The 27,583-nt window shown below is 36.1% G+C and overlaps 2 protein-coding genes and 1 long non-coding RNA gene across 5 annotated transcripts in view; 2 read left to right on the top strand and 1 right to left on the bottom strand.

Moving 5' to 3' along the window:
- The window catches only part of qrich1 (glutamine-rich 1), an 821,757-nt gene that overhangs the window by 487,016 nt on the left and 307,158 nt on the right, over positions 1 to 27,583 (top strand). The gene's annotated exons all lie outside the window — the stretch shown is intronic.
- LOC147841744 (uncharacterized) lies at positions 8,684 to 9,927 on the bottom strand. Of its 3 annotated transcripts, XM_087273682.2 has the most exons (3): positions 9,744 to 9,927; positions 8,899 to 9,586; positions 8,684 to 8,796 (listed from the first exon to the last, which is right to left on the bottom strand). In XM_087273682.2, exons 2-3 carry the CDS (start codon positions 9,573 to 9,575, stop codon positions 8,709 to 8,711), a joined length of 765 nt encoding a protein of 254 aa, XP_087129808.1. In that variant the 5' UTR covers positions 9,576 to 9,586; positions 9,744 to 9,927; the 3' UTR covers positions 8,684 to 8,708. The 3 variants fall into 3 exon arrangements, with proteins under 3 accessions (XP_087129808.1, XP_087129806.1, XP_087129807.1); XM_087273680.2 differs by having other exon boundaries at positions 8,684 to 9,586; XM_087273681.2 differs by lacking the exon at positions 9,744 to 9,927 and adding an exon at positions 9,688 to 9,724 and having other exon boundaries at positions 8,684 to 9,586.
- LOC147834787 (uncharacterized) lies at positions 18,281 to 19,921 on the top strand. The gene is made up of 2 exons (XR_015503106.1): positions 18,281 to 18,369; positions 19,283 to 19,921. It is a non-coding gene; the product is annotated as an uncharacterized LOC147834787 (long non-coding RNA).

Here is a 27,583-nt window from a genome sequence, read left to right as displayed (position 1 = left end):
TTTCTTTCCGTTTTATTTTAAATATTATAAATGTGTAAAGTTTTAGGTAAAGACGTCAAAATATGCCCACACATGCAAGCTAAACTAGATCATATCCAACACACGCTTTATACTCAACCAAAATCAGCGAGGAAAAAATAAATGTTTTAAATTAAATTATATTTAAATGTTACATTAAATAAAAAAAATAATTTAAATGTTAAATGCCATTTAAAAATAGTTACTAAAATTAATGTGTTACTTAGTTACATTTTTAGGCATTAGTGTAGCCAAACAGAAAGCCATGTCTATATTATTCAGCCTGCAGCGCAAGAGGTGGATCCGCGGTAAATCCACACGCACTAAATAGCCTACCTTTTTCTTTTACAACACTGTAAACATAACTTCGCAGGTCGATCATCTTTAAACGCAAAAGACATTTTTAAGTGTCCTAAATTGACTGCTGCTGTAAAAGGGGATGTTTTTTTTTTTACATAACTGTAAACGTGTGCTTTAGCTATGCCAAAATGAAAGCAAATATTTTGTTCTGCGTTTTGTCAGTTGTATAGCTTAATAATAATAATTAAAATAATAATAATACTAATAATGGATATAATAAATTATAATATTATTTATAGTATAGACATTTTTATTAGGCTACTTTAATATTAATCCCTAACTCAAAAACTAATGTGAAAATGAATGGCAGCTGTGCTAAAATTAATGTAATGGGAAATTTCTTCTGCGTTTTTCCCCTTTATTGCTCAATAGTTTTATTCAAAGAATTAGTTAAGCAAAACATGAAATAAATTAAACTGCGTGTCTTTGTGATATCCACTAGTCCAGTTTTCTCCAGTGTGAGTTTAGAGTGCGCCTCCACCGCATGCGCATTTATGCCTGCACCAGATCAAAGCAGGTGTAAAGTCCAGCACAGAGCGCGTTGTGCGTTCAACTAACTCCAAAGTCTCCAACACACAAATACTCGAACTCTTTATTTGTGGACTTACTTTTGATAATAGGCTACTATCATTACCTTTATCATGATTCTATTTTTATTTTTATTATTCAATTTTTTTATTTTATTTTCTTTATTATATGTTATATCCATAATTGTTTGCACTACTGCCCTTTTTGCACTGCCTTTGTACGCAGTGACGCTGCACTGCTTTGGCAATACGAATGTACAGTTATTTGTCATGCCAATAAAGCACCTCAAATGTGAAAATAGCCTAGGCAACAAATAACAAATCGGAGTCTAATAATAACAAATGCCATTTTCATTTTCAGACACCTGTGGGTTTTGACAACATGTGTTTAATTAAGCTATAAAGATTAGCCTATCAGATGAAATGCATAGTGAAATATGAAATAAATGTCAATTTTGCTGAATAATTAATTAATCTATATCTTTAATATTTTTAAAATCACCTGCTTTGGCCCAGAGAAAGAGGCGCGCGGCACCAGCGGACCTGTGCTTTCCCAAACAAAGCCGTACAGTAACTTGCAGCTGAATATGCATAGTTTGGGGGGGGGGGGGGGGGGGGGATATAGTAATGAGTGTTTCCCAAAACCCCTATAGTTTCTCTGTCGCAGATCCATCATTTGAATCACGTCACTATTAACCCTGCTTTTATTTATTAAATGCTTCCCAACGCCGCATTTCTGTTGCGCGAAAAAAAGCTGCTGAAAATAAATAAAGTTATGCCAATGCCATTTTAATAGTTTCATGATAGTAGCTGGTGTGCTTCATCTGCGTGATTCTGATTTGACATTCTTCCGCTAAACTTGCGCTGTCTTTGTGTAAATGGGCTATAACTGTTGCTATTGAGGCTAGGCATCAAGGTGTAAATAGGCTATAGTTCTCTCTGCAACTTTCAGGTTTGAGGTGGGGGAAGTGGCAGAGGCAATTCAAATGAACCATCTCTAAAAATAAAAAATGCCACGTACGTGCCATCTGTGTAAAGATCATTACCTTATTATTATTATTATTATTATTATTATTATTATTATTATTATTATTATTATTATTATTATTATTTATTCATTCGTTCATTCATTTTCTTTTCGGCTTAGTCCCTTTATAAGTCTGTAATTGCCACAGCGAAATGAACCGTCAACTTATCCAGCATATGTTTTACGCAGAGGATGCCAGGAGGGCCAGCTGGGGCTTCGGGGGGCGAAGTGAAAGGAGAGGCGGACTTTGCCCCGAGTCTGGGAAAGATGGCTTGCCGTCATTACACTAGTTTTCCGAAGGCACACGAGTTACATGCGCCAAACACATGAACAAATAAATTAATAAATAAGGGAAAGAAAACATCTAGCCTTATGGGTTGAGAGGTCTTTTTGATTATAATCGCCGTTATGTTTCCGTTTTAAATGTAAGGCTGTTGCATAAAATAATACAATTTTAATGTATAAGTGACTTTGCTGCGTCCCCCTGGATGTTTCAATAACGCATAATAATATTTACACCATATTAAAGACACAGCAGACTAAAGGTTTTCGAGAGTTTTTGTCAAGTGTAAACGGTGTGTTTGTGCGTGTTTATATGCCTGCATATGTGTGTGTGTGAGAGATTGAGCAAATGAGCGCTCCCTTCACAGCTCTGGTAAGCTGCGAGCAGCTTCTTTCTTTTTGTTATTTATTTTGCAGATACTACACAATATGAATACAACAGAAAGACATAAAACTTTACGTGTACCCTTTTGTAGACTCAAAACAAGTGTCATATCTTTATAAAATAGCCTAAACCATATTGAAATATAATTTAAAGAATTACAAATATCGGATATAATAAAAATCGCATTAAATAAATAAACCAATATAAAACAAGCAAAAGCAACAAGGTAGGCCTTTATAGCCTACATAAATGAAACCTTTAAAGCCATATTAAACAAAGCCATTTTACAAAGGCTTTGTTAAAAAAAAGATTTGATATATTCTCTAAAAACAGTAAACACCAGAGAAGGTGTAAAATATTATTTATTTATTTGGATACGATGATAATAATCAAATCATGCAAACAGAGCATTTTTGGGGTGAGTGAACGCATGAACTGCGACCTTTTTTCTGTTAACCAAATGTGCAGTGCCACTTTAAAAACGGATCAGGGGAAACTACAAAAATAAGTGTGTTCTGTGTCCCCAAACAAGCATTGATGTTTTTATATGACGCGCTAAAATTTAAAAATGAAATTTACATGAAGAGCTTTATTAGTGTAAAGCTGCTGAGCGCAACGAAATATATGCTGTTTTATTACTCGCTCTGTGCTTAAGACTTTCCTTAAGATCACAGATACAATATGCAACATCTAATTCCGGGGACGTTCTGGGGGCAGGGTTTGCGTGACATGCTGCAAGCTACTAGCCCGAAAGTGAAAACGCGACATGATTTCAGCTTCACTAATGCCCATTAACACCTAACAGACAAGCTTTTGGTTATGAATAGGGGGAAGGGGTCTCCACTCTTAAGTGTTTTTCATAAACATGAATACACAAAATCCAAAAATAGGACGGATGGCTTAACAACACATATGCGTTTAAAAACGAAACCGCATTAAATATGGGGCCTTATGAAAATGAATGTTTCTATGCACAACAACTTTTGAACTGAACTAAATGTGTTATTTAAAATATCTATATTACGCTCCAAGCATTCGCCAAAACGAATATATTTTTACGTAAAAACACAGAACATAGCTGAATAGAGTGTTGCCTGCTTTAGACGATAGGTTATTAATTATATTATAAATGGTTATGTTCAGGTCAATGAAATAATACCTTTAATAAATAAAATGGTGGGCCAGTGATTCCCCTCGCTGTCATCAGTGCATGGGTTAATGAGCTTAGGAGAATTCTGCTTTGCATTTTTCTATGCATTATTAACATCACTAAACCAGACATTTGTTTTATAAGTTAACCAAATATTCGCATAGATTCAGCAGTTTTTTTCTGACGCGTTTGCCATTCATGCCAGTCAGTGAAAAAAAAGTAACTGTGGCCCTGTTTGCAGGTATTAAGATTCGTTTTCATCAATCTGATGCAACTTTTATTATTTACAGGACGTAAAAATGCAATTAAAAGTTTCAAATCAATTAAACTCAATTTATAAAAAGACTAGCCTATTTTATGCATTAAATAATGAAATATAACTAATTTCCTTTATTTCTGATCAGACCAGGCATTTTAGACTATTTTACAATTGTAATATGTGCATATGCTTTTTTTAAAATAACATTCGTCTAACAAATATTTTAGCACATCGAAAGTAATTAAATGACCTGTTTTTTGATTGAAAACCTTTATGCAAAAGGATCAGAAATTGATCGCGCACGCGCAGGAAAATGCAGTTATGTGACACATGACATGCATGGCTCCTATGCCGCGTTTTTAGGATAAATTGGCATATAGGTGCTGCTTTGAATAGAATAAAACTATTTAAAAACACATTAAAAACTTCACAAAGCGTATCTTATGGAAAAACACCAATTGCCGGGCTCTGCTTTCGGTTTTAAAAGAATCAAGCAGCTTTAAAAAATATAATTTGCTGAAGAGAAATGACAGAAAAAAAAGATTAAACATATCGGGACTGTTAAAAGAACATTTCTCTTTAATATATTCTTTCGACTCCGAAACATCAGCTAAGATTATGAATTACGGAGTGTCTCTATTGCCTGCTTCAGCAGTGCGTCCGGCTGGTTATGAACGAGGAGGCGGAGAGAATGCGCTGTTTAGTTTCGGCTTGATATATTTAAATAAAAACTAACACCGAACTGCTTTTAACGCTCAAAAAGTTAAACTAAAATGCACAACTCTTGTTGGTTGCACCCGGGGGATGCACAATAAACCTAACGCGCCATTATTTTAATTTTATATTCGTGAAGAATGAGCCATGAGATTGAGATTTTTGAAGGTGCTCTCTAGCGGCGAAGTTCCTGGCAGAGTAGCGAGTGAAAAAATGTGCATGCAGAAATTGGACAAGAGGAATAACATTTTAAATTATATAACAAGCATCGTATTCTTTCTAATCCCCGCCCAGTTTTGATACAAGTTGTGTTCTTTAATATTTGTGACTGGGAAGTTTATTAAGAATATATTTATAATTATATATTATTAAATAATTACATATATATATATATATATATATATATATATATATATATATATAGAGAGAGAGAGAGAGAGAGAGAGAGAGAGAGAGAGAGAGAGAGAGAGAGAGAGAGAGAGAGAGAGAGAGAGAGAGAGAGAGAGCCATTACAAGTAAAACAACAACAAAAAACAATTTTACTTTAAAGAAAAACAGATGTTTTGAGAAAAAAAACTGAACAAAACTGAAACTAAATTATTAAAACTAAACTTGCGGGACTTTATTTATGTCCTGTGGCAAAATTATTTTTATTATACTTTAAGTTATCTGCTTGAAGTAGGCTAGGTCACATTTATCAATGGTAAGTTTTAGTCTAAGTTTACATCAATAACAATGTGCATTGTCCTTTACCATACAAAAAAGGAAGAAAAAAAAAACATTATTATACACCATAGTAGCCGCAAATCTTTTTAAATGCATTAAAAAGCAAGCACATATCTTAGCCTTACCTTGAGTTTGTTCACATTCTGCCTGTATTAACATACATGCTGTATTTTATTACAGTTCATTTTGATGAATTAGGTCTAACTGACAGCTTTTTCTTCTTTTTTCGCGGTTATGCGGCATTATATTTCACACGCATATGCAAGGTGACTGAAATTGAAATTAAAATACCAAACATACTGAGCCATTAATTAAAAAACAAAACAACAGTTATAGCTTCTTTAAAGGAGAACATTGACGTTTTGAAAAAAAAAAACAAAAACTGAACTGAAACTAAATTATTAAAAATAAACCTGCGAGACTTAATTTATGTTATGTCCTGCGGCAAAATTAGTTTTATTATACTTTCAGTGATCTCCTTAAGGTAGGTCAATTTATTTATTTATTTATTTGCTTTTGATGAAGCAGCATTCAACTTAAGCTCTTTAAACCATGCCCCTGACCGTTTGTCAGTGTTTCGCTGCAATATCTTTAAATAAATTATTTATTTAGGCCTATTTTCATTATTAATTAGTTTTCATTATTCGTTTATTATTATGTACAATTGTTGAGACATAAAATAAGATAGTAAAATATAATCAACAACGAAAATTAAAACAAAAACAGAAATAAAAACATAAATGAAAATGTCTTGTCTTAGTCCTATCAAAATAGCAAACACTGAACATCTCTCTATATTTAGGCTAAAAGACTGCTTTATTTATTTATTTAAGACTACTTATTTGTACTGAATGTTTGTGCTTTCATGTTAGTTGTCTTTTATTTCTTCAATTCTATTTTCCAAAACTAGTCCTCTTTGCACTTAAAAAGTTTACAATAAAGTGTGTTAACAAATTTTAAATGAATAATGAAGGAATTATAATGCTTTGACTTATTTTTTAATCTCATTTACAAGCACAGTAGCATATTTAAAGCTGCTGTATGGGCTATTTCTGTCTGTTCGCATCCCGTCCCTTTGCGCCCCCTGGCGGCTCATTCACAAGCTGCGGTCATATACTAAAAACAGAGCGGCAGTTATTTCAAACGGCGGCGGTATAAGGCGCGGCGGTAATAGTCACTTTGAACTCTCACCTACTGTATGACTTAAACCATTGTAGAGCCTGTCCCTGGACACCTGTAGACTTTAAACGATTTATGAGGATATTGTGGTCAATGGTATCAAATGCCGCACTAAGATCGAGTAAAACTAATAGCGAGACGCACCCTCGGTCAGCAGCTAAGAGTAAATCGTTGGTTATTTTCACTAAGGCGGTTTCTGTACTGTGGTGAGCCCTGAAACCTGACTGAAACACTTCAAAAATATTGTTCGTCTGCAGATAAGAGCATAATTGAGTGGAAACAACTTTTTCTAGTATTTTAGACATAAATGGAAGATTTGAAATAGGCCTATAGTTAGCTAAGTTGTTGGTGTCTAGTTGCGGTTTCTTAATAATAGGCTTAATAACAGCTAGCTTGTAAGAGTTTGGAACATGGCCTATAGATAAAGAAGAGTTGATAATGTTAAGAAGAGGTTCTCCTATAGCAGGTAGCAGCTCTTTCAGTAATTTTGTTGGAATTGAGTCCAGCATACACGTAGCTGGTTTAGAGCTATTTATAATTTTTACTAACTCTTCATGTTCTATGATTTTGAAGCAGTGTAGGTTATTATTATGATTTAATGAAATATTTACAGGATTTGGAGTATAAGCCGGTGCAGAAAGTTTGGCATCTCCTATTTTCTGTCTAAAGCCTTCTATTTTATTACTGAAAAAATTCATGAAGTCATCACTACTAATTTGCGGTGGAGTAGTTTGTTCCAAGGATGACCGATTATTTGCTAATTTAGAGATGGTGTTAAATAAAAATCTAGGATTGTTATGATTATTTTCTATCAGTTTGCGCAGGTGCTCTGTCCTGGCAGATTTTAGAGCCCTCCTATAGCTGGACATACTGTCTTTGTACGCAATTCTAAAGACCTCTAAATTAGTTTTTTTCCATTTACGTTCCAGGGCGCGGGTTGCTGTTTTGAGCGCACGAGTATGACTATTATACCATGGTATAGTTTTAATCTCTCTAGCCTTTTTTAATTTGATGGGTGCCACAGTATTTAGTGTGCTAGTAAAGATGGCATCCATACTGCTGGTTACTACATCAAGATCATTTGAGTTTGCGGGTGCATTACGAAATAGAGAGAGATCAGGTAAGTTATTTATAAATTCATCTTTAGTTGACGGAACAATAGTTCTACTAGGGCGGAGTATTGGAGCGGGTTTGCTGATTTCAGGTAAACATAGCTTATATAGTAAGAGGTAGTGATCTGTAATATCATCACTTTGTGGTATAATGTCTACGTCAATAACCTCGATTCCATAAGACAGAATTAGATCTAATGTATGCTTTAAACAATGGGTTGGACCCACAACGTTTTGCTTTATCCCAAGTGAGTGTATTAAATCCATAAACGCGAGCCCTAATGTATCATTAGCGTCATCTATGTGGATGTTAAAGTCACCTACAATTAGCATTTTATCAGTTTTGACTAGTAAGTCAGAAATAAAATCAGAAAATTCTTTTAGAAATTTGACATAGGGTCCTGGGGGTCTATATATGGTGATTAAAGCGAGAGATAACATAGGTTTTTGTATAGTATCTGGAAGCTGAACATTAAGCGATAATACTTCAAAGGAGCTAAACATAAGTCCGTTTCTCTGTTTAATATTAAGGAAATCACTAAAGATTGATGCAACTCCACCACCACGACCAGTTTGACGAGCCTCATGTTTATATAAGAATCCTGGAGGAGTTGCTTCATTTAAGCTAATATAGTCATTTTGTTTCAGCCAGGTTTCAGTGAGACAGAGTGCATTAAGATTGTTTTCTGTTATTATTTCATTAATGATAAGTGCTTTAGGTGCAAGTGACCTGATGTTTAGGAGACCAAGTTTTACGAAATTTGTATTTTCACTTTCTACTGGTTTTTCTGGTTTGATTCTTACTAGATTTTTCCTGGAGCACACAGTACGTTTATTTCTTAATCTAATAATACGAGGAACAGACACAGTCTCTATAGGATTCGCCAGATATGCGTTACTGATGTTTAAGTGGGGTGAACAAGAGTCTAGGTGGCTATAGTGTGAATTTTGTGAATTTTTACCTGCTAGTCAGATGGTGCGAAGTAGTCTGGAGATGTTGTCCGACAGGAGTTCAGCTCCGGCTCGACTGGGGTGCAGGCCGTCAGGACGGAAGAGCCTAGGACGCTCCCAGAAAAGATTCCAGTTATTAGCAAAGAGCAATTTCTGTTCTTTACACCATGTTATTAGCCATTCATTCAAAGCTAAAAGTCTACTGAACCTTTCATTTCCTCGGCGGTAGGTAGGAAGCGGCCCAGAAACGATGATCTGCGTGGCGGGCGAGGTGCGTCGAACCGTCTCGATCAGGCTCCTGAAGTCCTTCTTCAGGATCTCCGACTGCCGGAGCCCGGTGTCGTTTGTCCCCACGTGGAGGACAACGGCACCAGGGCTCTCGGCAGCGCCCAGGATGGTTGGAATCTGTGTAGAAATATTTTTCACACGGGCACCAGGAAAGCAGAAAGTACGTACTTTATTACCTTTTGAGGAGGCGGCACGGACGTGACGAACGATCGAGTCACCGATGATGGCCACATCGGGACCCGACTCGCGGAGAGGGGAGAAGCGGTTCTCCGTGGAGATCTCGAACACAGGCGGAGACGTTCTGCCCCGGGATCTGGGAAGCACCTTGCGCGGCTGCACCCAGGCGCCGTGGTAGCCGGGTGTCGGCGTGAACGACGCCTGGCTGAGCCGCGCCCCGGGTGCGCTGGGCCTGGACAGAGAAGGACGCGGGGTTGAGGTAGAGGGAATGATGTGGTTGTAATTTCCACGTACCTTAGGTGATGAGACGGCCTTAGCATTAGGTACGGCGAGGAGCCGTTCCCGTAGCCGCGACCGTCTTACCACCAGCGCGCGGATCTGGGACTCCACTTCTTCCAGCTCCAGCTCCAACGCCTCCATCGATGCTTCTCCTGCACACAAGGACAGAGACGGAAGCGACATATTACGGGGTAAAGAGCAAAGCCAGTAAGTCAAAAGTGTATGGTCAAAGAGGTCGGTAGCTTTAGCTGACCAGCGGCGCTAGCAGGCTAAAGCTACAAACAACAGGCGGATGCTCGAGGGACAGACCGTTTTTAAAGCAGCTTTGTTTGTATAAATGTATTAAGGGTTTGTTCACCCTAAGTAGGAGAGACAAATACTTAGCGAATGAGGAAGAATTTAATGATTAAGATTTAAATTGCGAGTAAATAGCAAGTCCAAACTTCAAGCACACAGTGTGTGACCGAACGGAGACAGTGACGCCAGTGACGTCACTCGAGCATCAGTCAACATAAGCCTCCGGTGGATTTACGCGATAAAAAAGCAGGTGTGATTGGCACTCGCGAGAGAACTTTGAGATCTCAAAAAAACATACTCAGCCTCCTCTAGTGGATTAGCAAAAACGAAAACTGCAAAAAGACGTAGCTCCATGGCACATATTTGGCGCTTTCCAGAAATGTATGTAGTGGTATGTTTTCAGAATGAGCCTGGGTTGACTATAGCGTTAGCTCAGTTGACCTGCCACCACAAGAAAGCAGAGTTCTATTCTATTCTATTCTATTCTATTCTATTCTATTCTATTCTATTCTATTCTATTCTATTCGCAATCTTGAAATCTCTACTGTGTGGTAAATTGGATATGTTTTGATCTAAAACAGTGTTTCTCAAAGTGGGGGTCGGGACCTCCCGAGAGGTCATGAAACAAAAGGGGGGTCACCTGTTGATTTCCAATTTTTTTTTTCTATATAATACATAGTTACTATAGTAGCTTATTGTTACTAGCTCTATTGGATTGCGTACCCTGGGGTACTTACATTATATTAAAGACACAGATGCAGCAGATTGATTTTATAATACCAGGTTAAACTTTCTGGCATATTTACAGCACTGGCATACATAAAAAAAATTAAACGAAGAATAGACTTGGGTCTATGGTGTGTGTGCGCCAATGAATGCCAGGTTTCTGTATTTATAACCACCTCAGAGGATATTGGAGGTTGCGAGTTACTGGCATTGTTATTTTGGGGGTTGCGAGCTGAAAAGTTTGGGAATCACTGATCTGGAAGAGGTAAAAAATGTAAAATGCTGGCATGCCACCATAAACAGTGTTTGGTAATACTTAAGTTGTTCTATTTTTTATTGATAACGTTGACTGTAATTGCAAAAAGTCTTGCCAATTGGTTCACGCTTAGGTTGTTACCCAGAGGGCAGTACATTTAATATGTTGTGGTGAATATAGAAGTAGAAAGGGATGATCTACCTCCAGGGATTATGTTGGCATGAATTTAAATGATTTATGTGGAAGTTGACACTGAATTCTACAATTAAATAGGGAGATAATAGCGATGAGCCAATGTTCAGCAAGAGAAAACTGGTTTAATATTAAATATTCTGTCCCATATTTAAAATCTCATGCTCTGCACTAGTTAGAATTTGAATCACATATTAGATGGTAATTCTTAGATGCTAACAGACTGTGAAGCTTTTCATTGCTGACCTTTTACTTTTTTCCCCCCTATATGTTATGTTAAACTGGTAGTCTTAACATAAACTTATCCCTGTGTTTCATTGCTGATATAGTGTCAGAAATTAGACTTGCCACAATTCAAAGACAGAAGGTGTACACAAGCGATGTGATATTTATGAGAGAACTTCCTTTTAGCACCTGCAGTCCTGAAGGATTCAGTACTCGCAGCTGTTTTTCCAACACGGCTCTCTCTCTCTGCATTGGCCAGAACGTCAGTCTTCTCCTTAACACACAGAAACACACGTATGCATGTGCTTGCGTGACTGATTCTCAACAGTTTGGCCAAGTGCTTGGGTATGTGTGCCAACAATACTGTATGTGGTGGTGTTGGTTCATATGTATGGACTTGACATGCAGAACTTTTGACTTTTCACAGGAGCAGGATGTGTTGCTAATATTAAATAAAGCTTTGAATAATGTCTCAAGCTGTCAAAACGGGCCTTCCTTCCTCTGTGATCTTTTATTCAGCTTTATCATGAGGAGGTGGATGGGATTATAAAACACTTTCGCCTATTTAAAGAGGAAAATGAATGCCAACTTTCCCATTGAAATGTAGAGTGAGCTGTGATTAATTTACTCTGCTCGATTCAATGCGTTTAGTTTAGTCTACTCAAGCTGTCTCCAACAACCTTATCTTCTGTTTTAAATGATTTATTCTGGCACCCTTGGATGTTAAACACATATTGACCAACAGTGAATAACTGAGGTGTTTTATAAAATGTCCAGACAAAAAGAAACTAAAGAAAGTAAGGCAGCACAGATTAATAAAACACAACCTGAAATAAAATCTGATATAAAGCACCAAATGTAGGCAAAAACGGGTCATATTTACAAAATCTTAAGTCTGATTTTTATGTTTAAGTCCAGGTTAAATACTTATGCAACAGCTGTTCTTTACATATTTTATTTGCAAGCAAACATTGCTATTTATAGCAAACACTTTGGGCTCTATTTTTATGATCTAGGCACAAAGTCTAAAGCGCATGGCGCAAAAGTATTAAGGGCGTGTTTGAATCCACTTTTGCTATTTTGAGGACAAAAAAATATGTTGTGTGCCGCAACGCATGATCCAACAAGGTTGTGCTTATTCTCTTAATGAGTTATGGGTGTATTTTGAGCATAACATGCAATAAACCAATCAGTCTCATCTCACATTCCCTTTAAGAGTCAGTTGTGTCACTCCATAGCGCATTTGCTATTTACATAGCAAACTTTGTAAGTGGAAAAACTGAATGCTTCACTAGCGAGAAAACATTTAAACAGACCAACTGCAGCGCAAGGATAAACAACGAGCCTCCTCCATCCGGCCTCTTTACTTTCTCTTTGCTTTCAGTTTTAAGTTATTTCCAAGCACATGTCATATGCCTCTTATGGTCCAAAACCCAACAGGTGGACAAGTCTAAGCTTGTTTTTATTAAACCAAATATAAATATGCATATAAATAATAATACTACTAATAACATTTAGCAAGTTGCCCCCCCCCCCCCCCCCTAGAGATGAAGTGTTTCTTATAACACTGCAGTGTTTTTTATATTTAGTGGAAAATAATAATTTTTGTTATATTTTAATCCTTTAATTCTTTTCCATTTTTAAACATACTTGTCTATTGCTATGCATACTGTGTGTATTAAGCAATGTGTGCGTGTTTAAGGCTCACAACTAGCATACTTTGCTCTGGACTTTAGACCAACTTTCAGTTGGTCAATGGCACGGTCTTTTTCAGTAGACAATGTGCCTTAACACACCTCCTGTCAAGACTTTCATCTTCTGAAAAAAGGTGCTAGAGCGATTGCTCGGTTGGGACTAAATATCTTAGAATTTGCCAAGAAAATCTCCTACTTCATTACATCACCAGCGGCCTGAACCAATCATACATGGATGGATTCATGCTTTTATTTTGTTTACACAAAATGTTGAATGTATGTAAACTTTAAATGTTGAATGTTTACACTCTTCCATCTGAATTTTGCAGATGAAAATGATTAATCAGACAAAGCAACCTTATTTCCAGTCTTCTATTGTTAAATTTTATTGAACCCATGTCAGTTGTATCCTCTTTTTTTTCCTGTTATTTTCACCAGTGTGGTTCTTCTGCTGCTCTAGCTCATCTTATTCATGGTCTAGTGTGTTCAGGGATGCCCTTCTACAGACCTTGAATAGAACAACTGGTCATTTGAGTAACTGTTGCCTATTAGCTCAAACCAGTCTGGCCATTCTTATCTGACCTTTGACATTTTTTTCTACAGAACTACAACTGGATTATTTTCTCTCTTTTTCTTAGTATTTTAAAGACTAGAAGTAATTGTGTTAAAATCCTATTCTCAGTTTTTGAAATAGACCAACCCTTTCCTTAGTTCACCATTCTGATGCTCATTTTAAGTATTTAGTTATTTATATTCATTCATTCATTTTCTTTTCTGCTTAGTCGATTGATGCCAACTTATCCAGCATGTTTTACGCAGCGGATGCCTTCCAGCCGCAACCCATGCCTAGGAAACATCCATTTACACTCATTCACACTCATATGCTATACAGACAATTTAGCCTACCCAATTTACCTGTATCGTGTCTCTTTGGACTCTTGGGAAACAGAGAGAAAACATATGAAAAAGGGAAGCAACAAATACTGGGTTAATGTTAATACCTAAACACAAACTTTATTATTTCCTTTAGTCTCCTTTCCTGTTTGTTACATTTCAGGGTGCAGAGCTTATATTAAACTATGATTAATTCAATTAGAGCATAACCTTTAAAAACATGTCTCAGGAAAAATATTACCAGTGTGCAAAATATGTCAGTGAAAGAGACTTCAGTATTGCATTTCACTAAAATGCGTTTAGACTAAGTTTAAAAAACCATGTCAGTAAAACCAGGAAAGCATAAAATGTATCGTAATAAGATGACATTAATTAATCTGTAATAGCCTGTTTTTGATAAATGTGTTACTAGATTATGTCTTTAACATCTCATCATCTCGTCAATGATAACATTTCGTCATCATTATTTCCTTACATTTTCAAAGTGCAATATCCCTAATAAATCATGTATATACAGTATAATGATTCCGACAATAAAGCAAAGGCTGTGTCTGTGCACGGATTTGCGTTCTTGGGGTATATTCACAACCGCATTGTGGTTCATTGTGATTCTATGCTCTTTGCTCAATCTGCAAGAGCACAGAACGTATATGAGATTCTGCTACTGCAAGCTTTATGCTGACCTTCACACGAAAACAATTTTAACTTTAATAAAATTATGAATTTTTTCTTTTTAGTGAAATTGCATACATTTTTTAGTTCTAAAGCACTGTCAATAAAAATAATTTGTAAAATGCAAATAAAAACGATTTCAAAAAGGAAACGGCTCACACCACTAGTGGGTTGTGTGAGCCCCCTAGTGGCGGCAGGGCCCTAAGCAGCCACTTGGTTTGCTTATAGGGAGGGCCAGCTCTGGTTATAAAAGTAGAGTTAGACATACTATGGTAATTGGTTGAGCGGAGTCTGGATGCAGACTCAATGCAGTTGCAAGCTGAGCTGCATGCAATGCTTTTAATGCCAACACCTAACTCCACCCCTAACCCTACCCCTCACAGTGATGTCACTAGGTCCATTGAGTGCAATGTGTCAGACTCTGAGATATGAAGTCTACATCCAGACACTATTAGATTTGTTTACAAAAACTTATCACTTGCAAATGAATGGCAACACTGGAAGCACCATTTGTAAATACACAGCCAAAACATGAGACCATAATAATACAATGGTGGCAATAAACCATGGTTGTCTCAAGTTCAAGCACAGCTTGTTTTCACACGGCTTTGAGCTCTTTTTTCAAATTATGTTTAAGGGACCTAGTGTACAGTACCAGGTGAGCTACCAAGCGAGTTTACTGCTTTAGAAAAGCTATACATATGAGGATATATATATATATATATATATATATATATATATATATATATATATATATATATATATATATATATATATATATATATATATATATATATATATAGCACACACTATCCAAAGCAACTCATAAAACAGCAACACCTCTATCAACTACCCTATTTCAGAATATTTGCTTGCTTGTTTGTTTACTTTGGTACAGAGAAAATGCCATTGTATATACATTGTGACTGATGATGGAGGACAGATTGCCTTTCATGGTTAAAGGAGTGGAATGGAAAATCAATTTTACTTTTAGATTGAAGTTTGACTAAGAAGCTAAAAGACTTGTGTGGGAATTTGTAAGATGGTGTGCATTCTGTTCATCAAGATGACCTGCCGTGTGCCTCTGACAGGCTTTACAGCAAGTAATTCAGATTAAAATTAGATGAGCCTTCAAGTAAGCTCACTTGTGTATGAAATCTGCCATGTTTACTGGAGCTCTGCATGTCGAATATTCTGAATGTGGTCTTTCGGGTGGTTGGTTGCTCTTTCAGAGGCACAAACCGCCATGATTGATGACTCTCGGCAACAATGATCTGCTTTCAAAATGTCTGATCCATGGACACAAGACGCACTGATGCTGAACAGAGGATATGCACATAAGCAAAGAAACCACCCACATGTGTCTCCTCTTCCGTAGTCAACATTAATCACACAGTTATTAGTGTCAGCTATAATTTTATCAGTCTGACTTCTGTGCATTTATACCTTCGTGTAGAGCACTACAAATTCTCTCCAGAGAACTTTTGTATGTATTTCTGTACTGTACATTAAGAAAATGCACACCAGTAATGTCTGTCTGACGATAATTGTCAGTTTCTTTAATTAGTGGCCCATTTGGTAGAATATACATTAACAATGTCAGAATATACTTTAACAATGTAACAACAGTCAATTCTGAATGTTTACTTAAGTAAAGAATTCTGGCTATTTTCTGAACATCATACACACGCACACACACACACACACACACACACACACACACACACACACACACACACACACACAAAGTAACGGCTGACTTTTGATTATGTAAATAAAGTGGGTTCGAGCCTCGGCTGGGTCAGTTGTCGTTTCTGTGTGGCGTTTGCATGTTCTCCCCATGTTTGCCTGGGTTTCCTTTGGGTGCTCCGGTTTCCCCTGTAGACATGCGGTATAGGTAAATTGGGTAGGTTAAATTGTCTGTAGTGTATGAGTGTGAATGAGTGTGTATGGATGTTTTCCAGAGACGGGTTGAAGCTGGAAAGGGCATCCGCTGCGTACAACATGTGCTGGATAAGTTGGCGGTACATTCCACTGTGGTGACCCTGGATTAATAAAGGGACTAAGCCGAAAAGAAAATGATTGAATGAATGAATTAATACTGTGTTTTTAATGTGGATTTACATGTGGTCAGACACTTGCACTTGACTTCTTGTCTTAACACTTTATGGCATAACACACATTAACACATCTTAACAAGTTACCAAAATATATTTTGAGTAACAAGGTTTTTCACAATCATATGTCAGCATTGTGTATATTGTCAGCCACATCTGAGGCAGAAATGTAGTGCATTGTTTTCATCAACTTATTGATAGTTTATTGTTGTTATGCAGGTGCTCAGTTATTTTATAATTTTTTTTAATGTCATTTGGTCCAATTGCATTTACCCAGAAATAAAAATAAATGTATTAATTACTTACCCTCATCTTGTTCTAATTCCCTGAGACTTTCATCTTCGGAACAAAAATGAAGACATTTATATCGAATCAGAGAGCTCTCTCATCCTTTATAAACATTCTCCTGAGATGTTCAAAGTCCAGAAAGGAGCCAAAAACATTGTCAATAGAATCCAATTGACATCAGTGGTTCAGCTGTTATAATAATTAAAAAAAAAGCTCCAAAAACACTTTTGAGCACCAAAACATTACAAAATACTATTACCCCCTTTGTTTTTTGTTTTTAATTATTGTATAATGATGGTTTGTTCTGTAGACTATTAAAAAATAGCTTAAAGGGGCTAATAATTTTGACCTTAAAATGGCTTAAAAAAATAAAACAAATAAGACTTTCTCAAGAAGATAAAATATTATCAGACATATGGTCCTTGCTCTGTTCATTTGAGAAATATAAAAAAAAATTTAAATTCAAATGGGGACTACTAATTCTGACTTCAACTGCACACACACACACACACACACACACACACACACACACACACACACACATATATATATATGTATAATTCATTCATTTTCTTGTCGGCTTAGTCCCTTTATTAATCCAGGGTCGCCACAACGGAATGACTGCCAACTTATCCAGCAAGTTTTTACGCAACGGATGCCCTTCCAGCCGCAACCCATCTCAGGAAAAAATCCACACACACACACACACATTCACACACACACACTTATACACTACGGACAATTTAGCCTACCCAATTCACCTGTACCACATGTCTTTGGACTGTGGGGGAAACCGGAGCACGCGGAGGAAACCCAGGCGAACGCAGGGAGAACATGCAAACTCCACACAGAAACGCCAACTGAGCCGAGATTTGAACCACACTGTTAGACATTTCTGTAATTTCCACAGTTATTTACTGTATTTCACAAAGTATAATACTGCAAATTCTTTTTATAGTATAGAACTGGATTTACCATTGCATTATGGGAATTTAGTGTGACATCGAACAACATATACAGTAATTTACTGTATTTGTAAAAATTCCTGTATCATACTGTATTTTCCACAAGTGCTTCGATGCCACCTTGCGGCGAATCGACTATCCAGCACCACAAGACCCTGGGGCAATTCTGGAGGACAATTTAACAGCATGCCTGACAAACATGCTGGATTTAACAAAGTTTACTATGGGAAGCTGAGGCAGTGTTTCATTTTACAGAATGTTTTGTGGACGAAAATAGAACAAATTAATGTATAAAGTAGGCTAATATTATTTTCTCTGGCTTGGAGTTATATCGCGCATTTCAGAAATGTAACATCTATTTAGTTGTTACCTTTATTTAGTTTATTACATTAACACTGCTATTACTTAAAATAAGACTGTGCTGATCTTAGCAAAACAATCAAGAGTGACATCTAGTGGACATAGAAAAAATTGAGTTGTATTAATTTTGTACCTCTAGATTTGTACCTCTAGTTTTGCCGTAGTTAGTGTTGCAATGGAGGAGATTCAACAGAGCTGTATTTCGCTGCCATGCAGGTTTATGTTACAAAAGCTCTTGAAAATATGTCTGTGAGTATTTTGTTTAATATTTTTCTTCATTTGGAGTGTAATTTAAAGAAACATGTATAGAAATTACTTTTCCTAAAGGATAAAACAACAAGATTATTTATTTGCTCATCTGTATGCAAAGCTATATGTTAGATCTGCATTTAATACCTAAATTGCATGTATAAGACATATTATTTTGACATTCTTTTTTGTATGTTTTGTATGTCTCTGTGACATTGGCTGAAGTACTGTACATCTATTTGTTTCTCAATATAGTACTTTTAATACAAAATGTGTCACATGTTTAGTTGCTAGCTAAGTTAAACATTTGTTTCCCTTTTTTATGCAAACCATTTAGTCGTTTTTTTATTTTTTTTATCTTTGTTTATAATATTTTTAAGCAGATTGAGGTCTTTCATGGGTCAGATATTTCGTGATACAGTAATTAGTATTGGCATACATGCATTTGTCTATGTATTAAATGTATTTTTCCCCATTTCATGTTGCCTCAATATTTCTTTGTATAAATAAATCCAGAGGACGAAACAAAATGCACAGCAACAACCAGAGTGAGCCAGAAAAAGGCAGGAGAAGTAATGAAGAGAATAACAACCATGAACAATAGTGTGTTATCCTTCTTTCACCAGCTAACTGAGAACTTGGATTAGATGAGACACTTTCAATAATTGTATCAGCATTCATTCTGTTTTAGTTTATTAGGAATGCATAAAACAAATTGTCTAACCTGTCCTGTAGTGAATCACCCCATCACAAATGCTATAATGTTTTTGTAAAACCTTTTTGGGGAAAAAAATTAACAGGACTGGTAATGAGCTGATCATGAGCAGGAGCCAGTTGCTCAGAACTTTAAACTTTAAACTTTTTTTAAACAAGCTTCCTCTATGCTTATGTTAGTCTGTTTCTCCTTATCCAGAGGTCTCCATAATCCTGGACTGGGCCAAATCCTGACCAGATGCTGTGGTGGTCATGGAGGAGTGGAGAGTGAGAGACTGATTCCTGAAAGACACACGTTATAGATAGTTTCCGCATTGATCCAGTGGGCAGCCTGACCACTTGCCGGTGGCCTTTCAAGCCTCTGGTGCCTAGACTGCGGCTTTGCACAAGTTTGGCTAGAGGAGAATTGGTCGTGCCCAACTGAGCCTGGTATCTCTCAAGGGCTTTTAATCTACACTTTCGTCAGTTGGTGAAGTTTGTTCCATGCCACTGTCGCCACTCGCTCGCTTTGCTTCAATTGGTGGATCCGTGGATTTTCTCTTCAGTGTTTGAACTTTCAGCAGTGACATTTACTTCTTCAACTCTGAAAACTGGACTGAAGCAGCTTCAATTTACAAAAACTTTTATGTTAAGTTGCTTGGACATCATTGATCTACATTGTAAAAGTGCAATAGAAATAAAGATGAATTGCATTTGAACATGTGAATTCAGACATTGTTGAGCATTTGACACCGGAATTAGTAATATTTTAAAGTTGTGTTGTTTCTGAGTCAGCTAATAGTTACAATCTATTTTTCCAACGATAGGCTATTCAGACAATTAAATTATTATTGTACATGTATGTTCTAGTGCTTTGTGTGATTTTTAATCTGTTGATTTTAATGCTTAATGTAATTTTCACACATTTTCCTTAAATGCTTTAAGCATTATAAATGTTTTAAAGAATGGAATATTTTGTACTTGTGTCTGGTTTAATGTCAGTACTACTAAGTACAATTGTTTTTTTTTCTCAACAATATGCAGGTCAGACACTTAAATTAGTTTTTTACATGTATGTTCATGTGCTTTGTCGTTTTTAATGTTGCATCAGTGTTGCCAGTAAGTTACTGTAAAATGCCTTTGAAATGTCTAACAGTGCAGCGACCCAGCGACCTTCTTGCTGTGAGGCGACATCACTACCTATACTACTATATATATATATATATATATATATATATATATATATATATATATATATATATATATATATATATATTTTTTTTTTTTTTATTTTTATTTATTTATTTATACAACAGTTCTGTTTGGTTCTTGAATCTGATTGGCTGATGGCCTTGATATATTTAAGTCATATCAGCACCCGTACAGCCTCTTTACCCTAGATGCTTGATTAGCTGTTTTACTGTCAGCTTATGACTTGAATCCAAGGTGGAAAAATGTAGTTCCTCATACAAAAGGGTTTTTGAGACTCGCCATGTTTGATTTTGTTTTTATATACACAATTATGGCGTCAAATTGTTGTATAAATGCAATATCACACTCGTAGCAGGCTGGCTGACTCGTATGGCTGTATATCTGCACTGGTGGGGGCACTACCAGTGCCGATATACAGCCATATTGCATTGCTACTAGTGTGATATTGCCCATATATATATATATATATATATATATATATATATATATATTGCGATTGTGATTTTCAAAAGTATTACATCGCTGTCTAAACGTTTATTTTTGCCATTCTCCACATACAGTTTGATATAGCGCTTGAACCCGAAAGCCTCTTTGTGTGACACACTTAAGTGGATTGTCTGTTCCTCATATGCACAATTCATTAGCTTTTATTAATAAAATTTCTTTGCTAAAGAAAAGGCAGTGCTTATTCAAACAATCATGCATTTTGAGAGGAAAGAGTGAGAGACACGCCAAAATATACATAGTACTTCATTCAAAATTGAGTTAGGTAGAGTTAGGAGTTTTGACTAAAAATTTGATCCACTGGAGTTAAAAGTCACGAGCTCTTTAAAAATTTGACAAAACTTGACTTGAATATTTTACAAACCCACTCCATAAAGGATGACTAAATATACAGTATATATATATATCTGTTATGTAAATGCTTACCTATAATTATGAATGACATCTCAGATTATGTATGTAAGCTGCTTTCTTTAGTCAGTTTTAAAGTTCATATCTTGTCCACCTGTAAAAATTTATAATAAATACAGCATATTTGCACGTTAATTCAAGGACACGCCTTTATTACACGGACAGAGAAAAGACAATATAAAAGTGTCTAAATTGGATGTTCTCAGTTCATTTGAATGATGACCCGGCCTGTTGAGCGTTTAATGTTGAACATGATTTACAATGTTGTTAGCTTTGGCGAAAGCTTTGTGGTCAATGAGATTATAACTGTGGGACAGTGTAAAGATTTGTATACACTATATATTAGTTCTGCATTTTGAATAGGGTTATTATTTTGTTGCATACGTTTTTATTTTCATTTATTTTTAATTTATATATATAATAGTCCAAAATAAAATCCATGTAAGGCAGCAAAGTGGAGTTTGCATGTTCTTCCCGTGTTCGCGTGGGTTTTCTCATGGTGCTCATGGTTTTCTCATGGTTTCCTCCACAGTCCAAAGACATGTGTTATAAGTAAATTGGATTAACTAATTTGGCTTTAGTGTATGAGTGTGTGTGAGTGAATGCAAAAGAGTACGGGTGTTTCCCAGCAGAGTTTTTCCTGGAAAGACATCCACTGCATACAACATATGCTGGAATATTCGGTTCATTGGTGGTTATGTCTGCTGTGTTGACCCCTGATAAATAACGGACTAAGCTGAAGGAGAATGAATAAATGAAAATCCATGTATAAGGCATGCATATAGTCAATGATGAAGACTGTGTGTGACCTTCATGACAAAAAAAGGCTTTCAGCTGTTTTAATAGCCAACTCTTGGGATTTCAACCCTTGCTTCTAACAATAGGATCAAAACAAAGCTAGGTCAGGATTTTGACTAGTGGTAATTCCTGAAGGTGGTAAAAAGATTCCTTACAGACAGGCTTCCCAATGGCCCTTAGCTGTTCGCTGAAATGTTCCCTTCTTAAATGGCTAAAAAAGGTGATCCACTAAGCTATTGAAGCAAAAAAAAAAAAGGGGGGGGGGGGGTCTTTCCCTTCTCTACCGCAATCCATTCATGTTTTATTAATGTCATATGCTCTGGAGTATAGAATCTTTTTAAAACAACTCACCAGGTCATCCTGTTCGTTGTCACAAATCAAATTAGCCCAGCGAGTGATTAATCTTCCCGTCCAAGCGACTCTGAAAAGGCCCTGACACCTTATTCATTTTCCTAATTAGATCTCTTATTAGGTGTCGCAGTCGTCCACGTTAATTACAGCTTTCTTTGACTCTTGCACTTTCAAGTCGGTTATGCAAACTATTTGTAGAAAGTAAAGGGAAGAAAGTAAGGTGATTAGAAGTGATGAATTGGATTAATGTTTTAAAGCAGCAGTTGGATGTGTGACTGTGTGTTGGGGGGACACAATGCACAGTATATAATGTATGAACATATGTGTGAATGCAGTGTAACTTACAAATGTAGCAATAATGAATGTTCATGGATGCTCTAAATATGTGTAGAGATGCACAGTTTTCAAACTATGGGGACTTAGTAACACTGTGTTAGCAAATGGCTTTGTCTTGAAGGACTGCGCTATAAATCAAAAGAGTTCAAAATAATCTAAAGCTGCAGTTGTTAAGCACAACTTGTCCGGGAAACAAACCTGTGTGATCAGTAGTAAATCTCTGCTGACAGAGGAGACAGAGCCATAGTATATCATGGAGACCCTCCGAAGCAGCAGTCATTATAGCAGAATGATTATATTTGATTTCATTATTGCCTGACTGATTAATTAATCTGGAATTATGAACATGATTTTGAGTGCCTTGTCAGTGAACTACAACTCTGTATAATAGTGTTGTCACAATACTAGAATTTCTGTAATTGGTACTGGGATTTTAAAAACGCCAATTTCCTGCTAACATTTGAGCGCTGTTGAGCGAGCACTTAAAAACAGCTGATTGCCCATTGTGCCCACATGCTCAACAAAAACGACTGTGATTGGCCGTGAAGGTCATCAGTTCACCACTGTTCACAGAGTGCAAACACAGATAGGCGAAGATCAGCTGGTCTGTCTATGACTTGTCATAAGAGTAATCTGCCGAGTGATCGAATGATTTTTGGGACATTGAAATGCACTAATGTCTGATCTGAGTTTGCATTCAGTGCGGTAAAGTGTGGTAAACTGATGACCAGAGTTGGGTGTTTTTAGAAGAAAAAAAGTTTTTTTAAAATCACATTTTCTGCTGCAACGTCAGCTTAGAAGCATGTGCTTTTAAATTGCTGGAGAACACGAGCTGAAAAGCTGTCAAGAGCGGTCACTTTCTCAAGTGGAAATACAAATATTACTGTACTTTAATTTCATTGAGTGTAGAAACAAAATATTGCTTTCAACAGCATCTATGTTCAGTCTCTAAAGAACTTTTGACTGCTTTTAACTCAACCAGCAACTTGTTCAAGTACTTGTATAGAAAGCTTTCTATGACAACACTCGTCACCAAGAAGGCACCCAAAAACATGGCGGCCCAACTCAGCCTAAACAGGCTAAACTGGGTATTTGTGCAGGATCGGGAGTGAAGGTATCTTCTGAATGTGAAGAGAAGCACAGCTGCTTATGGGACCGTTCACATGTGCGTGCAAGTGTTATTTCTAATTGAGGTGAGTGGCTTGCATACTGTGCTTATTCGCATCTTCAGGTGCACCAACTGAAAACCGCGTCAAGAACTGACCAATCAGCTTCATACTTTGAATGGAATATACACATTTCGGTAGATTAACTACCTCAGACAAACACAGAATACTCAAACAGTGCAGTGTTTTTCCATACTATAGATGTCAATTATTACAGATATTCAGATTTCTTCAAAATTTCTTCTTTTGTGTTAAAGTAAAAAAGACAAACAGGTTTGGAACAAGCAAATGATGAGAGAATTTAAGTTTTTAAGTATTTTGAGTTTGTCAAGCTGCTGTGATCAACCCATTGTAATGTTTTTCGGTGAATATTAAAGTACTGAAAGACCTGCAGTTTATTTTGTACTTTATAGGTATATTTTGGCCAAATACCAATTCTATTTTTGTACCCCTACCCCTTCCTCTTGGCCCTTAAAACCAAGTGTAAAGTGGAAGGGTTTCAAAATTTATTCCTAAGAATTGGGACAGCACTACAGCACCTGCACATGTCATCAAATGTCATTGCAATCTCATGCTTCATATGAGATCATACGATCACAACTGTTGTAGTCATTCCGGTTGCTTTATATTTTGGTGTTTATCTTAGGGAAATCACTGAAGGCATATATTATGTTATTATAACAATCTAAAGTGGTGGTAAGCTCGTAACTGTACTGTGCATTTACAATGTGGCCATATTCATCTATGTAAACACACCAAAAACAACATTAACATTATAGCAGACACTGTAAAATGCTTATTCACAACCACTAGACTTTTCTGACAGGGTATTCGAGTGTCATCGAGTATCAGAATGTTGTGGCACTGCTGTACAAGAGTTATTATGAATTATAGATCGCAAAGTTTAGCGGTTATTATTTTAGCTTTTTTATTTTAAGCATGACAGTAAAACAAGAACAAATATATTAAAACATATGGTTGTTTGTTGTAAAAATTCATAATAATGACAAAAATACGAATCTGTGGTTCTCCTTCCGGGCTCAGCTACTGTTGTGGCTGGTGTATTCTGGGAAATTTTCTTACCCTTTGGTTTCGAGTGTGGTCCCGGAAAGTCTTCATTCGAAGGGTTATACACACCTTCCCCTGCCTTAGCCCTACGCCCTCATGCTAAAAAGAATTGAGACACACATACCCCTTGATGTGAATGTGCAAAACGAGGGGTAAGGGGAAGGGCTAGAATTGGGATTGGGCCTTTATGTTTTAAAAGTAACTTCAAAGTAAAATAATTAGTAATCTTGAAATAATTTAGAAATTAAAATAATTTTGAAATAATTAAAAAATTAAATGTAAAAAAAAATTATATATATATATATATATATATATATATATATATATATATATATATATATATATATATATATATATATATATATATACTGTATACATACACACACATCTATAAAACAGCAAGGTGTGAAATCACTTTGTTGCAGAGATGCTATTGGTTAAATGCCAGCAAAGTAAGAACCTGGAAGCAGCTTGAAGTGGAAAGCATGAGTATGTCTGCGGTCTAGAGGTATTTTAAATTTGATGACAACATCATTGCCATAGCAAACTGTGACATAAGTAAGTTTGTGATTGTCTGCCGGGTATTTTAAGTTTAGGTGCTCTTAGTTTTTCTATTGGAATTACTGTTGCACTATTTCAAAAGTGAAGAATAGATGTTGTTTATTACTTGATTGTTCAAGCTAACTCACAGAAGAGCTCTGTTTCTTGAAAAATAAGGTAAAAAAGAAGGAACACCCTAGACCTGTTTCTTTTCTCTTCTTTTATTCTTTTTTATTTATTTATTTTTTTATATAGAAGTATCGGATCGGGTATCGGTATTGGTAGATACTCAAAATCAAATGACTCGGACTCAAGGGCAAAAAAAAAAAAAAAAACTGACTGTGACATCTTTAGTTAATACATGCCATTACATTGATTTTTCTTTGCATAATGTTCTATTGATTTCAAAGCTTGTCACCACCAACTGGAGTTACAAGGTATCCTGCAGTAATACATTGAAAAGCCCTCACCACTAACGTGAAAACTATCAATCTGTGTGAAAGTTACAGAAACAGATAGGCAAAGAAAACCCCAGTGCTGTTATCAAAACAAACCACCAACCCTGATTTATTTCTCCAGAGCTTGAAAACGTCCTTCAAACCAGTTCATTGTGAATCTGAAGCTATATTTAGTGTACGCTGTGCTATTTAGTTATGATTAAAGGAACATCCTTGATCCAGCAATGACCCCAGAGGAATGAACCCATCCCTTGCGCTCCACGAGTCTTTTTATTGAACTTCTCACACCCAAAATACAGCACAATATGAGCATTGAGTGATATTTTACAGAACATTGCAAATTTACTGCAAACAAATGAATGGAATGAAAGTAAAGGAGAATAAAAATATAACAGCTTACTATTGGAAACACAGTATTTAAATGGGTCAGTCATCGTGGTTTAAAGAGAAAGCTTCTCTTCATAGAATGAAAATCAATTGCGTTCGCCTAGAGCATAAGCACTTACTTCCTTTGATTTGTATAGCTGAACAAAACGTGGAGCAGCAAAAGTATGAGTGAGTAAACTGGGATTAAGCCTGGAGTTTCTGTACTAGCTATAGTAAAGTCTTTGGCCTGCTGTCAAGTCAATCTGATGAGCCAGCAGGAGTGCAGTGTTGACCTGGATTTTATTGATCTTTTGGTCTCGCATAGTGGGATTGAATGGTGGCGCAGAGCAGGGTTTTGGACATCTTCACTGCTTTTGAGGTAGTTTGGATGCATGCTGAAATTTGCTGATTCATATTCAGCATATAGTTTGTATTAAGCTCTAAGGAAATTGAAAGGCTTCTCTTTCTCTCTCTCCCTCTCTCAGCTGGCCACCTGCTTTCAATATCTGCATGCACAGCATTACAGTTGTCCACTGAGACTGTCCCCCTGAAAAAAGTCATCTTCATTTCTATTTATGAATGCAGTACAGTTATTATTACATATAAAGGTATATCTATGGAATGTCTTTTTTTTAACAGGCTGTTCTCAAGCCTAAAACTTAAGTAGTCTGAACTAATTCGTAATTTGTGAAAAATCAGCATAAAAATATATAAGCTGAGAAATCTTTTTATTATTAAACTCATCAAGTGCCAAAGAACACAAAACAAACAAACAAACAAACAAACAAACAAACAAACAAACAAACAAACAAAGAAACAAAAACATCCTTAACATTCTATGAAGATTGTAGGGAGTGTGAGAACAAAGACATGTTATGAAGTAACAAGAAAAGAATATTGTAATGAACACTCTCCCAATGGTGAGTCTTGACTTTAGATAAAACAACAACAACAATTAGACCTGAAAAAACCTACTTAAATTGTCAAAACAATATGCAAGCTTTAAAAAAGTGTTTTTCATTAATTCTTTAAAACTTAGAGTTTTTATTCCTTTATATTTTTGGACCAATCAATTAAGTGATTCACTGAGTAACTGTATATTTCTTTTAAAGACACTCACTCAGTTGTAAGCCTTGGAAAGCTAAATAAGCCATCCTGAAAACAACCAATTAATGAATAGATCCTTGGCCTTGTTTACATCTTGAATTAAGATGTCTTTTCATCATGGACACTCAATACAGCATCTTACATGTTGAAAAATGACAAACTTTAAAATGTATTAATTTACTTTTTTTGTTTGAAATGATTGTT

Source organism: Danio rerio, chromosome 11 (assembly GCF_052040795.2).
Source record: "Danio rerio strain M-AB ecotype USA chromosome 11, GRCz13ab, whole genome shotgun sequence".
Lineage (NCBI taxonomy): Eukaryota > Metazoa > Chordata > Actinopteri > Cypriniformes > Danionidae > Danio > Danio rerio.
The sequence above is the reverse complement of the archived record's forward strand: the minus strand, read 5'-3'. Positions and strand labels throughout refer to the sequence as shown.

Excerpts from the sequence above, each read along its gene's own strand:
- LOC147841744 (XM_087273680.2), bottom strand. The coding sequence starts at position 9,575 with ATGGAGGCGTTGGAGCTGGAGCTGGAAGAAGTGGAGTCCCAGATCCGC.